Consider the following 14,814-nt stretch of genomic DNA (forward strand, 5'->3'; position numbering starts at 1 on the left):
TTCTGATACGGTTTAAGTCAACGGAACGATCGGAATTTGCACATTCTCGTCGCTCGCATTCTTCGGATGGATTGTGTGCATTGTCTGATTTATATATGTATATATATATATATATATATATATATATATATATATATATATATATATATATATATATATATATATATATATATATATATATATATACAATAATAAATATGTGATTATTTAATCATCCGTTGAATGTACCCATAGCATCAACGTTTACACCCGTGATAATTCGTACAAACCATAATATAATATATAAATATGTTATAAATATTAGTATATAAATTACAAATTCAATTTAGCTTTTTCAATATATATAATATAATATTATAAATTTGATATATTTTTTTATTTAATTTAATTTTATATTGTAAATCACGCGTTCATATCAAGCAACCGCAGCTGGATCTCCGCGTCAGTACAGTCTTCATTAACATTGGTAATACTATGTGAAGCAGAACGTACTTAACACTAGGGCTGATAATCGAAGCACTGCCTGAAATTATACAAAAAAATATATAATTATTATTTATTAATTTAATATGTTGTATTAAATTAAATTAAAGTTGTGATTCTTACTTCCGGGCCAGTGTAGTTTTTCGTTGGTGAGATGAGGAGGCGGTGAAAGAGACGCCATCATGGTCGTATGTCGTCTATTTTGCATCGTCGGTGATAAAAGCGGTAATTCTGACACACACTGTACCCTCATAGTGCCACCGTCTCTACCATTGTCTAGGAAAATGTTCCTCTGAGCTCGCAATCGAAGACCGAGCGTCTGAGTCGTCAATCCTCTGGAGTCTGGCATACTCTCCCATGGGCCCTCCAAGTCCAAAAATGAAGCCTTTTGAAAAATAAAAATAAATTGTGTTGGTAAATATTTTTCTTTTATTTAATTACGTCTGGGAATGTTCCTTAAGATACAATATGTGTAAATTTTATATGTAACAATATAACATTATTCTTGATTGTGTTAGTATACGTACAAATGGGTATCCGGACATGTACCCCTTGGACACATACCTCCGGCCAAAATCCCCTGGACATTAACCTCCCGTGCAAAAAACCCCCAATAGTAATAAATAATTAATAATTAATAATGAAGTAAATTAAAAAATAAGAATAAATTGAGTCTGGTAGAGCATATTAAATTTCAATTTATATACAATATTTAATTTCAATTTATTGTTGTAAATAAAAATAAATATCAATTTAAAAGACTTTTAGTCACCAGTTAGCGTTTGCGTTCTGTAGTAATAAAAGTAAATTATAATATAAGTATATATTATTGTTATATTATTATTATTACATTTTAAATATTTTTAGACTATCCATGATGGAATTTGTAAAATTGAGAAAAGGAAAAGAAAATAAGAGTTATGTAATAAAGGAGGTAAGTAAAAAGGGATTAAAATACAATTGATTTCGTAGTTTTGTATATTTTAAATTATTATTATTAATTTTTTATTATTGATCATTTATAAAGAATCTGATATATGCATTGTTAATATCTGTATTTCTGAATCTGTATTTTTCTGGCTGAAATAAATTAGCATTGCTACTGACTTTTTATTAAAGAAACTGTCAATTTTTATGATATTTTTATCCTTGACGGAGGGGTTATTTGCACAGGGGGTTAATGTCCAGGGGGTTGTTGACCGGGGGTATGTGTCCGGGGGGTATGTGTCCAGAGGGTAAGTGTCTTAGAACCGTACAAATGTACTACATATTTATGTATATGGTGAAAAATATTTAAGTAGTTTTGAGATAAGTTTTCCTAAATTATTGTATTCATTTTACGTATTTGTTTACATTCACAGTCTTAAAAAATATATGATTAAGATTTTTTTTCTTTTATATCGAATTACGTATTCATAATTTAATATATTCGCGTAATAAATTCTCGCTAATTTCTTAATAGTCTTACTAAGTATTTTGTATCGCATTACGTATTAATAATTGAATATATTATATAATCGATAAATTCTTGGTAATCTTAATACCATCTCTGAATAATTTTCATTATATTATTACACATATGTACATATAATGTTTGGATTAAATATTATATACTAAAGCTGGATTTGTAAAATTAAATTATACATACATATTTAATTCATTTGATAAAAGTCAATTAATAAAATACAGTCTTTTCATTTAACTATTTTATATTTATAATCCAAAATGTTAATTATATGAACCGTTATATTTGAAAGTAGCGGAGGTCCAATTTTTAGTTCCATAAACACCATTTCTGTTTGACTTAATTCACAAATTGTTATCATTTAATTCGATATTAATTCGATATATCCAGATTCTTGGAAAAGCAGAATAAACGTATTACATACAGGCCACCAGTATAGTAATATTGTTAAACGCATAGCTGCTTTAGGTCATCGACTTTAGATAGTCTTTAATTAATATTATGTATTAGATGTATTATGAACATTTATAAGGATTGTAAATAGGTTTTTGAGCTCTTTTTCCTATTATGCTTTAGATTAACATTAGAATAATATAATACTGTGATTACTAACCAAATTAAATTAAAATTGTAAAATAGAAAATGATCAGTAGATCAGTAGCTATTAAAATAGATATAAGATGTATTGTGAACATAATTTCGTAATAATAAAAAGCATTTAAAAATCAAAAAAAACGCATAGCATTATATTTAACGTATGGCGAGATATTTCCTCAAAATGCAGAAAAGTGGACTTATGCTACTGTAACGTATACTAAACAGAGCCGCCGAGTAACTGCGATCGGATTAAGACGGGTAGACTTCCTGAGAGACCGTGAGACCGGTGTAAGTGGTTTTAGGGATTAGCAACAAGCTAAGTGCATGAAAGCTAAACAATGATTGCACTTCTCATACCGTGGGAATACATATCCGAATACGTGACTATACAGTAGGTAAGCAGATTAGACGTCCTGAGAGATCTACCCCTTATAAGGCGGTACGTAGGCGATCTCATGTCATTCTGGACGGAGCAGTGACAGTGTGTGTAACTCCTTGATCATCAATAAATGCTGTGAAACGACTGTTGGCTTTTACTTGGATCCTCCACCCACCCGTACGCAACACTACTTTCAATTATACATAATTATACAATTATACATTATGTAAATACATAATAATAATTATTTTTTTTACATATCTAATTATCATTAAAATGTATATTTTGTTCATTAAAAGGCGTGCATGATTTATTTATTGTATATTTTACAGTTGAAGTGTATCTTCCAGTTATATATTTTGACTAGTTGAAATATTTGCCATCTAACCTGGTATCAACTTCCGTTATATTTGTAATGTACATATTTTTAGTTGTTATATATTTCGCCTACCTCACTTGAGTTGATTCAAATGGCGACTTTCGAAATTCTAAGTGGTCAAAATGTATTACAACTGAAAATACACTTCAAAGTCAAAGGTCACTCGATTAGTAAATTGAGTTGGGAAGTAAAATTTTTGGTTTTAACACACTCTTAGATTTATTGTAAGATGATACACATTTCCATAATTCATTATACCTAGTAGATATTAACGCATCATTGAATTCTAAAGCATTTGTAAAATCATCAGAACTGTCAAAGATATTATGTTACAACTGGCCCACATGATTTAGTGTGTATTTGCGCTTGTATATTTATAATTTACTAGTTGATTTGTTTTCCAATATAAATAACCTAAAATGCCAGTTAGAATATATTAAAAATGAAAATAAATTTATAAACTTGTAACGTACTTACATTTTGTCTTACAGTTTAGTCATGAAAAATTATACTATGATCTAATAACGACGACAGCTATTTTTATAACAAAATTATTTTTATAATCAAGTCAATTCGTATACAATACATAGGCATTGTTCTATGATAGTTTAGATAAATTAGCTATGTATGTAATATTATATGTATAAATATGTCCAAATTTGGTATAGTATTTAAAATATCTCTAAACTTAGAGCGTAATTTACGAAACTTTCGAAAAAAAGTTATATTTTTTTACTTTATCTATAGTTAACAAATGATGAAGTTTTGTGATAGTGTAAAAATTCGCCTTGGAGATTTTGATTGATTTTTTTTTTAACTTTCAACTAACAACGCCAAACGATACAGCTATATATTTTAATATATTTTGAAAGCGTGTATACAAATAAACTTGAGTTTAATTTAAACTTATGAATTATGTCTTTTTCTAGAGTCTTAATAAGATTTTGCATTATATACACGTTGCTGATTATAACAATGGGGTCAAGCGTGTTATATTATCCGACGCTCGAATTTGCTCCACCCTTTGAACTTAGAAGATAAATACCCCCTTATCGACAGCTGATTTATGAACTTTCCACACTCTCACGAAAGCTCTTCTTCTGCGCGATTTACTTCTAACCATATCCTCGAGTCTTAGGAAAAGCGCGCGCGTACCAAAGAAAAAAAAAGAAAATCCCGTTAGGTTATCGCGACGCGGTGGCTTCGCAAAAAAACACATATAAGACTGCTCCATTTTGTACGAAATTTCTTATCAGACCCTGTATAAATAAATCGAGTGGATATCAATCCTCACCTCTCTGTCGTTGATGTACCACGTCAATTCTGCCGGGGGTAGCGATGGACCAGATGTGCAATTTAACCTTATCACATCCGCGAGCATGTAGCGCATCGCCAGTCCCTCTATCAGCGGGTCCCTTTGAGGCAAAGCTGCAACAAATTGACACAAATTCAATCCAAATGGTCTTTGTCTGTGTGCGTGGGGGTTGTGGCGAATCTAAATTACGGATTTGCAAAGTGGTTCAATTTGTGGCACGAATTTAATTTCGTACTTAGACACTTTCACAGCATCTCTTATGAGACGACGCTCCGTGTCACTTTGCCCAGAATGCAAAATTTCGCAGACGACACGTATTAACTTTGTGCACAAGTCGTGTTTGTTGAAAGCGTTTGCGATATGATAAATGCTACCAAGTTGACGTGCATACATACATATGTATGAGGGAATATGCGATGATTTATATTGATACTGAAATTTTGCAAGTTGGTTTTTGTGTGTATTGGTTGTTTTATATCTATGCTTATATGAAAATTTTGATACAAACATATTGTATGAGGAATTCCTTTTACTAGAACCACTTTATTGGTAAGTCTTGAGGTCTAATTTGTATTACATCTGCATAAGAGAAAAATAGTGCTCATGTATGTATTTATATTTATGTTTATAAAAAAATCAAAACTATGTACATATTATTGCCAGCAGCATAACTTGGTGGTTTCGTTAACGCAAACTAGCGATATTTTGTTGTGTTCGATTCCGTGATTTGATCTCGATTGGATATTTGTGATTCCAAGTCGATTGTTTCCTAGTAGAATTTACCAATTTATCTGATTTTGTTGTTGAAATGGTTCCTCATAAAATAAGCAAAACCATCCCACCCACTATGTCACCACTATTTGCTTAAATCTAAAAAATTAGTATCCATAAATTTATAGATTTCACAAAGGGGCAACCCGTAATGACATTATAGGGAAAAATATAATATATAAAAGGGTATGATTTTTAAATAAATAATGAGGACATATTAATTCACTCCTAAGAAAACACTATATATATTTTTTAAATAGTAAATGTTTCAATATGATTGAATTCTTACACGTTATTTTATTATACATAAATATGTATGTATATATTGAATATTTTTTTATATATGTATGTATGTAGGCTGAAGATTCCATGACAATAGTATTTAATAGGAATATAAATGTTTTTCTTCCAATCTTTACTTTTCGGAATAGTAGAGTATAGTATAGAATTTTATAGTAGAGTATAGTAAAGTAACGTATAATATGATCTCGCGTTCGCGCCAAAAAGGCCTCGACGTATGAACAAGTTGTATACAACAGCCAATAAGGTTTCTCAACTCATCGACCAATGACCTATATGTGTTAAGAATATCTGTTGGGTATAAATACTCGTTTTGGTCCATGCTTCATTTGGAGCTGGCAGCCAGACGGATTAAATTAAACTACGAGTACTTCTACCACACTGCTGCGTCTTTTATTCCGATCTTGGAAACCCCTCTACACGTCCACGTACAGTACTAATTTAATTCATCTTCAGATTCTTTAACCAATTTTATCATTATTTTCTTTAATATAAAAAATATATTTTTATAACATATGCCGTTATATTTGAAAGTGGTGGAAGTCCATTATTAGTTCCAAAAACACTTTCTGTTTGAAATAGTTCACAAATTGTTATTACTTCTTTAAATTCGATATGTCCGGAATCACGGAAAAATAGAATAAACGTATTACAGGCCATCAGTATTTTTAAATATTGTTAAACGCAAATCATTATATTAAATGTTTCGCGAGATATTTCTCGAAATAAAGGAAGGTGATCTTTTGCCACTTTCAATTATAACAGCTCATATATTGAAAATAATTCCTAAATGATTAAAGAAATATTTTTTCTTATAAAATTTATGTTATGGATACCTTTATCTGGAATCGTAAGAAATGTGTATAAATTTTGCGTTATCTTTCGTCGTTTAAAATTATTTTTATTTAAAAGCAAAACTTTGTTTCTATTTTATAGACATATTATTTGTATGTACATATGTATATTATATATTATTAAATTAAGTAAATATGTTCTATCTGCTTGAATTCGATGACTTGTTAAATGGTGAAATAGACATTGGTTTTGATTACATTCCCCGGCGAAATATGAATTGTATACAATTACGAATCCTTCCTCTCGCTGGTTCCTTAATAAATAATCCATCCTTTTATATAGAAGGTGATTAAATATATATCCTGAAAATAACGCAAATAAATTACAGTGAAAATCGTATTACACATCAGCGGCGTGATATATCGCCGTCTTAAAAGGAAAATCCGGTCTTTCTTGTAATTAATCATTTTCTCTATATACATACATACATACATCCATATATACACGAGTATATACTGCGATATTATGGCATCGGCGTAGAACGGCTACTAGGTCTCAAATATATTACAAAGGAGCAATGAGGACACAATTTGTACTGAATCAGAGATCCTGACGTCCGAAACGGCCGAAAGCGGAAGAGAGAGAGAGAGAGACATTCGACTCAATGGTCCGTGAAATACTTTTCCCGCCGGTTTTTCCATTTAAAAGTAAATAAAAGGTCGAAGACGAGGCCCGAAAGAAGCCTTAGATTGATGATGCAACGGCGAGAGAGGAAAACAAAAATGAGGCGAGATCCCGACCGGTCCAGGGGCGTGCGAAAGGGCGCGACAAAGGGGCGCGATAAACGGGAGTGGAGAGTCGGGTTTAGAGTGAAATCAAAGAGCAGACACGTTCGTTTTCCATTCTATTTTAACAGGCGACGACTAATTCGTTCCTTTGTGATCCGTTTTTATTTTATTTCGTTCGCATCGTCCCGTCGTTCGGATAACGGCGTTAATTAAACGCTGGCGGATTTCTGAACTTTTCCGGTATTTTGTTACCGTTGCTAGGCAATGTCGTTAACGTACATATCTGCAGCCTAATTAATGTGTTTTGCATATATGAGATGCGAATCGTTATGTGCCTATGACAATGTTTGTCGATTCTGATTGAGGTGTATTGAACGCACTGGAAAATTTATGTACATACATTTAGTTTCCGTATCGAAATTGTCGCTTTAAAGTTGCATTGCGTTATTAATACAAGAGCTTACATATAATTATTGTTTATCGTATGCTTGACGGGGAGCTGAATGAGGTTGATCTATTCGGTATTTACTTAGATCAATTCAGGACTGGCATCAGGAGAGTCTTGATTGATCCATTTATATTTATATTATATATTCTGTAACCAATTATATTATATCACTTTATGTTTAATTATGCATTGTCATATTTAGTCATATTTTAGTTTTTATTCTTTTCTTTTTCATTTTTTTGTCTATTATGTACTAGATAAATTATGTATTTTGTTAAAAATCTATAATTGGGCTCAGATATTATTTTGTTATATTTATTCGTTATTTTTAAGAATTTCTAGATCCGAGGCCTGTTGATTTTTTAATAAATAAATAAATCAATAATGAGAAATATGAATAAAATTCAAATAAATTTAAAATTGAGTTAAATTTAAGTTAAATCAAATGTTAGTGTGTTTTATGACTCGGTGCGGCTTTATTCAAAGTATATTTAAATTAAGTTGAAGTATGATTGGAAAATTCCGAATGTTTCGACTGCTTTTAATAAATTTAAAGTAAAATTATTAAGCATACATACATTCAAGTTTTATGATGAAGAAGTGTGTTTTCTTTTCAAAGCATAATGAGTTAGCTTATGTACATATTATTCATTAATTAATTTCTTCAAAAATGCTTTCCAGTGTTTTCAAATTTTCTTTATTGTTTGTTTTTATAAAGCTAGGAACTTAAATTGTATAAATATTTAATAAATTTCATACTTTTTCTTTCTTAATATAAGTTTTTGTGAACAAGGAGAATCTTTTACACAGGTAATTATATTTTTTTCAAGTACATATCTACACATATTATACATATGTATGTACATATCTACAACAGTAAAAAAAAATTCGGGTGTGACCAACCCATGACTTTATCTATGTATTTGAGGAATATAAGAAGGTTACAAAACAAAATTCGATATTGAACTAATAACTATGATAGCGATACAAATTGAGCGCAAATATATGGAAACTTGCACAAGACAAAAGTTCTACTTCCGGTTGTCGGATTTTGTTAAAATTTTTTTTATTATTTAAAATCAGTATAATTATTATACACATTAAATATCAAGAGGATAAAAATAATTTAAAAGGTAAAAAAAAAATAATGAAATGTAGTTTTAAAAAAAAACTCTACTTCCGGTTTACGAATTAGTGGATGATAAATCGAAAAAGAGTCAACTGCCACTTCCGGTTGAGGTATACCTACCAAATTTTATCCATAACTTGCTAATACGCTTAAACTTCTAGATATAAAATTTCAGTTCAATAAACCAAAAGGTTTCTGAGAAAAACATAAAAAACCTCGATTCTCTAGAGTAAAACTACTACTTTCGGTTCAGATAAAAATATTAAAAAAATATAAGGTTATAGATATTATTATTTCTATTACATATAAAAAAAAATTTAATTCGATTTAGTTAGCGGTTTGGGAGATAATTGAATTCAAAAACTTAAAAAAAAGAGGACACCTATAATGGGAGGTACCATTTCCGGTCAACTTAAAAATTTGAAAAAAAATTTCGTCATGTCTATAAGAATTTCAGTACTCGATACCAAGTTTTGGTTCGATAGGACTAACGGTGTTTAAAAAATCCCCAAAATACACAGACACGCACACACACACATTTTTTCTAGATCATGAAAACGTGATCAGTAATTGATTCTGAGTTCGAATCAGTCCAAAATCTCGAGTCCGAATTTTCGCATGATCACAAAACTTCATCTATTGTTACTACGTACATAGATAAAGTAAAAATACAATGTCCCAAAACCTCTGTGCAAAAGTATATTTAATTTTTTTCATCAAATAAAATAAAAAATGTACATATGTACTTTTCAAGTATTTATTTTTACAATAATAATTTTAATACACAAATACATAAATTGATAAAAAAAAAATTTGAGAAGTAAACGTAAATAAAACTAGAGTAAAAGTACTACTTCCGGTCCAGATAAAAATATTTAAAAAATATAAGGTTATAAAAATTATCATTTCTATTACATGTTAAAAAGTTTTAATCCGATTCAGTTAGCGGTTTGGGAGATAATTGAATTCAAAAACTTAAAAAAAAGAGGACACCTATAAGTGGAGGTACCATTTCCGGTCAACTTAAAAATTTGAAAAAAATTTACGTCGTGTCTATAAGAATTTCAGTAACCGATACTAAGTTTCGGTTCGATAGGACTAACGGTGTTCAAAAAATCCCCAAAACACACAGACACACATACAGACACATACACAGACACACACACACACACACACATTTTTTCTAGATCATGAAAACGTGATCAGTAATCGATTCTGAGTTCGAATCAGTCAAAATCTCGAGTTCGAATTTTCGCATGATCACAAAACTTCATCTATTGTTACTACGTACATAGATAAAGTAAAAATATAAGACAATGAGAAAACACTGAAAATTAATTGATAAATATAAGTATTTATCCTTGCTATACTACAAGTACCCAATTTCAAAAATTATACAATTCACATGAATGATAAAAATATAAATTTGATATAAATGTAAATAAAAAACAACAGCATGAAAAATGTACGGAAACCGAATAACAATAAAATTAAATATTTGTATCCATTACCGTTGTTCATTGTCAGCCGATACCCGCATTTTTATCCCATATCTACCGAGTTTCGACTTCATATACACGCGGAATGGGCAATTCCCTTTATAGGTAGCCAAACGTTCATCCACAGTAATGTTGTAACTTGGAGAATAATTACGTTTAAATTCATCTACAAATTCATTAAAAATTGTCCTGATAGGTTCTAATTTATTAGACGATGCGTTTATTCTTTCTTGTCAGGTTTCTTTGTCGTCAAAATAAATTTGACTGAATATTGTGATGAACCTATCCCGAGACATAGATGCCGTGTAAAATGGCTGGAAAAAGCGCTGTCACTAGTTCACAATTCATTTAAACTTAATTTTCTTGTTCTATTTCTGCCAGACGCGAGCATTATTCCAATGAATGCAAATATTTCTTCTGCCGATATCGGCTCGATCATAGTCGTGGATGTACAATCTAACTGACGATACGTTTGTTCACATATTTCTTTCAACAAATTTGAATTTATAAACAAAGAGAAATTTCTCTAATAGTATTTGCAGTAGTGGTACAATTTAAGTCCTGAATTTTCAGTGACAATATAACACTCTCTACGTTTTGAGGATGATGGTGGTAATGAATTTCATTGAAATCCATGATTCGATGAACATATACACTTCTTCGTCTTCATTTTCACTGGCATCTAATTCTGAATCTGTATCTTCCAAATCTGAAATAAAATCTTGCATGTCAGTTAAATTATCATTTATTTCAAAATCGAGATCGCTATCATATTCCTCTTCGTTCATCAAATTTCTTTCAGCCATTTTTTTTATAAAATTAGAACAGAATTACAAATGAATTTTTGATCCATTCACGGAATGAAGAAATTCTCAATAACTCACGCATACCGAGTACAGAGTAAATGACAACAGCGTCGGAATAACACACTTTGCATTTACGCATTATGCCCGATTCTTCGATAAAATATTTTTTTCTGTTGCGTCAGATAAATACATATTTAATATAAATATTTTATCTAATACATTAATGTATTACTGAGGAATACCCAAAATTTGAACTCTGTATTTAGTATATTTACAGAGATATTCACATAATTAGAGTAAATGTCGACATAGTTTACATCACCGGTTATGGAAGGTTAAGAAATACAACATTGTTCGTGCGTATAGCGGTCGGAGAATTCGACTTTAATTTTTTGTTAGTTTTGAGTTTGTGTTTCGTATTTTGAAATATTTACATTTATATAATTTTAGTATAAATTACGCAACTTGTTGATATTATTAATTTATTTATGAAATACGTATATTTTTATATTAATGGAAATTTATATTTTTTAGACGATAAAAGCATTTGTAAACGTCATGTTATAGAGAGCCAAACTGAGATTAATATTATTAAAGACCTAGCATTGAATTATATTGTAATAATAGTATAAAATTAAGTAAGAAATAATGAAAGAAATTAATTTACATCTTTACAATGTTACAACCCATTCCACGACAGCATGCTCGGTTCTCGTAACTCTCACGCTACATTTGATTATAATTATAAACCTGTGAACAGCCTCAGTGATTAAAACAATATGTCTTTACCCATCAGTTTTTTCTATGTCTTTACCCACTATTTATATGTGCTAGCCTCAATAGACAATAGCCCTCAACAACATTCCATTAGTATTTCATATTACTAGCAAACAAGCCAGGAGATTACACATATGAAAGAATCACTGACAACCATTATTATAACCAACGGTACGTACATAAGTACATATGCTTATGTAATATGTTTACACATTAATAAAATAAATCTTTATTAATGATCCAATCATAATGATGAATTTTGAAGAATTTGAAGAATAAAAATCAATACCGATCATAGATCGAAACAATCAACACGAAATGAACACAATTTGATACAATTAAAATTCAACGAACTCCAAATATGATTATATCGTTTATTTCATTTCTGTGAAATGAATCAAAACAAACTTTAAATCAAAACGACAACGCAAACAGGACTCTATTCAGCTCGAATTCACACAGGGCGTTCCACAAATCACTGAAACACACACAGTGCACCCACAACCCCTATATATGTATATATATATATATATATATATATATATATATATATATATATATATATATATATATATATATATATATATATATATATGTATGTACACATACATACACACAATCAAACTAAAATAGAAACGGAATTAAAGTTCCGCACCTCGCGGGTTAAATCACACCATACTACCCCATACACATACTATTCATTTAGGCGAGCGATTAAAGTGTCAGCGGCATGTACTAGACTCTGCTTTGTGGCTCTCGGCGCGTTCGTTAACCCTTTGACGTCCCACACCGATGCGATTGCGAAACGTCACCAACCCCTTCTCCCACGTCTCATACCGGCCGTTCTTGCGTAATAAAGACGGACGAGGGTTCTTGGATGCTGTTTACCACCTGTCCACAAAAGTTGTTTACCAATTTTCGTCTGCCAGTCGATTGATATATATGTCCATATATGTATATGTATATTGTGTTTATTCGTTCTGGAAAGGGGTTGTTTTGAAGTCAAAATGAAATGTATTAATGATGATCAAGGTAATTCAAACATATAAAGCTACAGGCTAGGGGCAAAGGGTTAGTTGTCACGTCTTCATTTTTTTTTTATTTTTTAAACGTGTTTATTACGATTATATTTCACCATAGACTTAGCGGGCCCAACTGTAATCTTTATTGTTGGCCAAACCTCACAAAATGGCAAAGTCTCAAAGTAATCGGAAAAGGGTAAGAAGCTTGTCAGATTAACGGTGAAGGGAAGTAAATAAAAAAAATAAAAATTCAATAAAAATCACGCCCCCCTACGGATGAGACGCATTTTTTTTTTTGGATTTTTCTTTGTATAGACAATTTAATTTTCAACAAATGGCTTGTAATAATAAAATAAATAATAACGAAACCAAATATTTCATAATAATTACAATATGTAAAGCAGGGCTATGGAGTCGGATCAAATTTTACCGACTTCGATTTTATTTTATAGTTCGACTCCGACTCCAAGCTTTGACTCCAACTTAATAATTTTTGTAAGATCGACTTTTCTCGAAAAAATCACCAAAAATACCAAAAAAAATGACATGTTACTCGATTTATTGAATTATTGGTGATGAAATATGTAAGTATTAATAAAAAGTAAATACATTCATAGTATATGTACATACATATATGTATCTATGAATTTCATACACAAATAAATCAATGTGAAAAATTAGAGTAAAAATCAGAATAAAAAAAAGGTATGAGACGGAGAAAACAATCGGTTTTGCTCACAAAACATCAAAATACGTGCAATCCAAAGATTTTATTTAAAATGTAAATAAAAAACATGATTTTTTATAAAGAATTTACTTAATTTTAATTTATTAGTGGATTAACTTCAAGAAAATTGAAGACTCTATGTACATACATAGTTGACACATACCGTAATACTATGTATTAATTAAAGAAAAATAAAGTAAAATCCCAAACATTGTCACACGACCAAATCGCTTGCAAGCTAAAAAGAGGTATGTAAAAAGTAGTCGGATACTATTATTTGAAATGCTCCACCTAAAATGCTTCGACTCCAACTCCTCAGCCTTGGTTTAAAGCAAATTTATCATACATATGATTCTAAATTAATTAAGTAAATTTTGGATTTAATTTTTTTTGTAAATTTAGTATTTGGATTTCAATTTTCATATTTAGCTATCTTAGAAAGAACATACATAAAAAGCCTTTACAAAAATTACTTCGGAAAATGATCTTTAAAATAAACTACTAATTCTGCTAATATTTAATATTACGTACCATAAAATTTCAATCGTTTTTAAAGTTTCCATTTTCTCGGCCCGAAAGTTTCGGGTTTGGGGCGCTCTTGATGGACGTGCGAATAAAGGGGTTGAATTGAAACGAAGATGGAAGCCCAACGCGAAAAGTTTGCCCATCCCTGACACAAAGAGTACACGTAATTGAATAATTTTCTTCGGCAATAATTTAAGGTACGCTTCGCAATACATGTCTCCATTAATTTGGCGTTTATATGCGCACGGGGAAAAACTATTACACACTTTGTTCGAGGTAATGCTCGTAAATAACAGGTCCCGACATTGCGTCGGTTGAGAAAAACCCGGTACAAGACTCGTCCTCATGCTTTGAGAAGCCCTGGCCGGCTTGTATATGGGGTTGGGTGATAATTGAAAATATTTAACAACCACTCGCCACGAGAGGTCGGCTTTAAGCACGAAGTGATAATGAACCTTCCGCCCCCACCAGCTTTGCAATTTTTCATACATTATTAGATCGCGGCTCTAATATTTTCCGTGGAATAAGTTTTTCGTCATACGGTGGTTGGTGGAGAATTTAGATTTTCTTTAGTGGAAATTTCACAACGTACATTCTCCGGATGCGGTG

At 30.7% G+C, this 14,814-nt stretch overlaps 1 protein-coding gene across 1 annotated transcript in view; it reads right to left on the reverse strand.

The window, feature by feature from the left end:
* Window positions 1–392: 392 nt before the first annotated feature.
* Window positions 393–14,814, reverse strand: part of LOC143910731 (uncharacterized) — a 65,212-nt gene continuing 50,790 nt past the window's right edge. Inside the window, exons 4-6 of the mRNA XM_077429329.1 lie at window positions 4,598–4,731; window positions 607–868; window positions 393–523 (exon numbers count right to left, since the gene is read on the reverse strand). Of these exons, the coding sequence (XP_077285455.1) occupies window positions 411–523; window positions 607–868; window positions 4,598–4,731 (509 nt within the window). The 3' untranslated portion in view covers window positions 393–410. The remainder of the gene's footprint in view (window positions 524–606; window positions 869–4,597; window positions 4,732–14,814) is intronic.

Source organism: Arctopsyche grandis, chromosome 4, assembly GCF_051622035.1.
Source record: "Arctopsyche grandis isolate Sample6627 chromosome 4, ASM5162203v2, whole genome shotgun sequence".
Classification (NCBI taxonomy): Eukaryota; Metazoa; Arthropoda; class Insecta; order Trichoptera; family Hydropsychidae; genus Arctopsyche; species Arctopsyche grandis.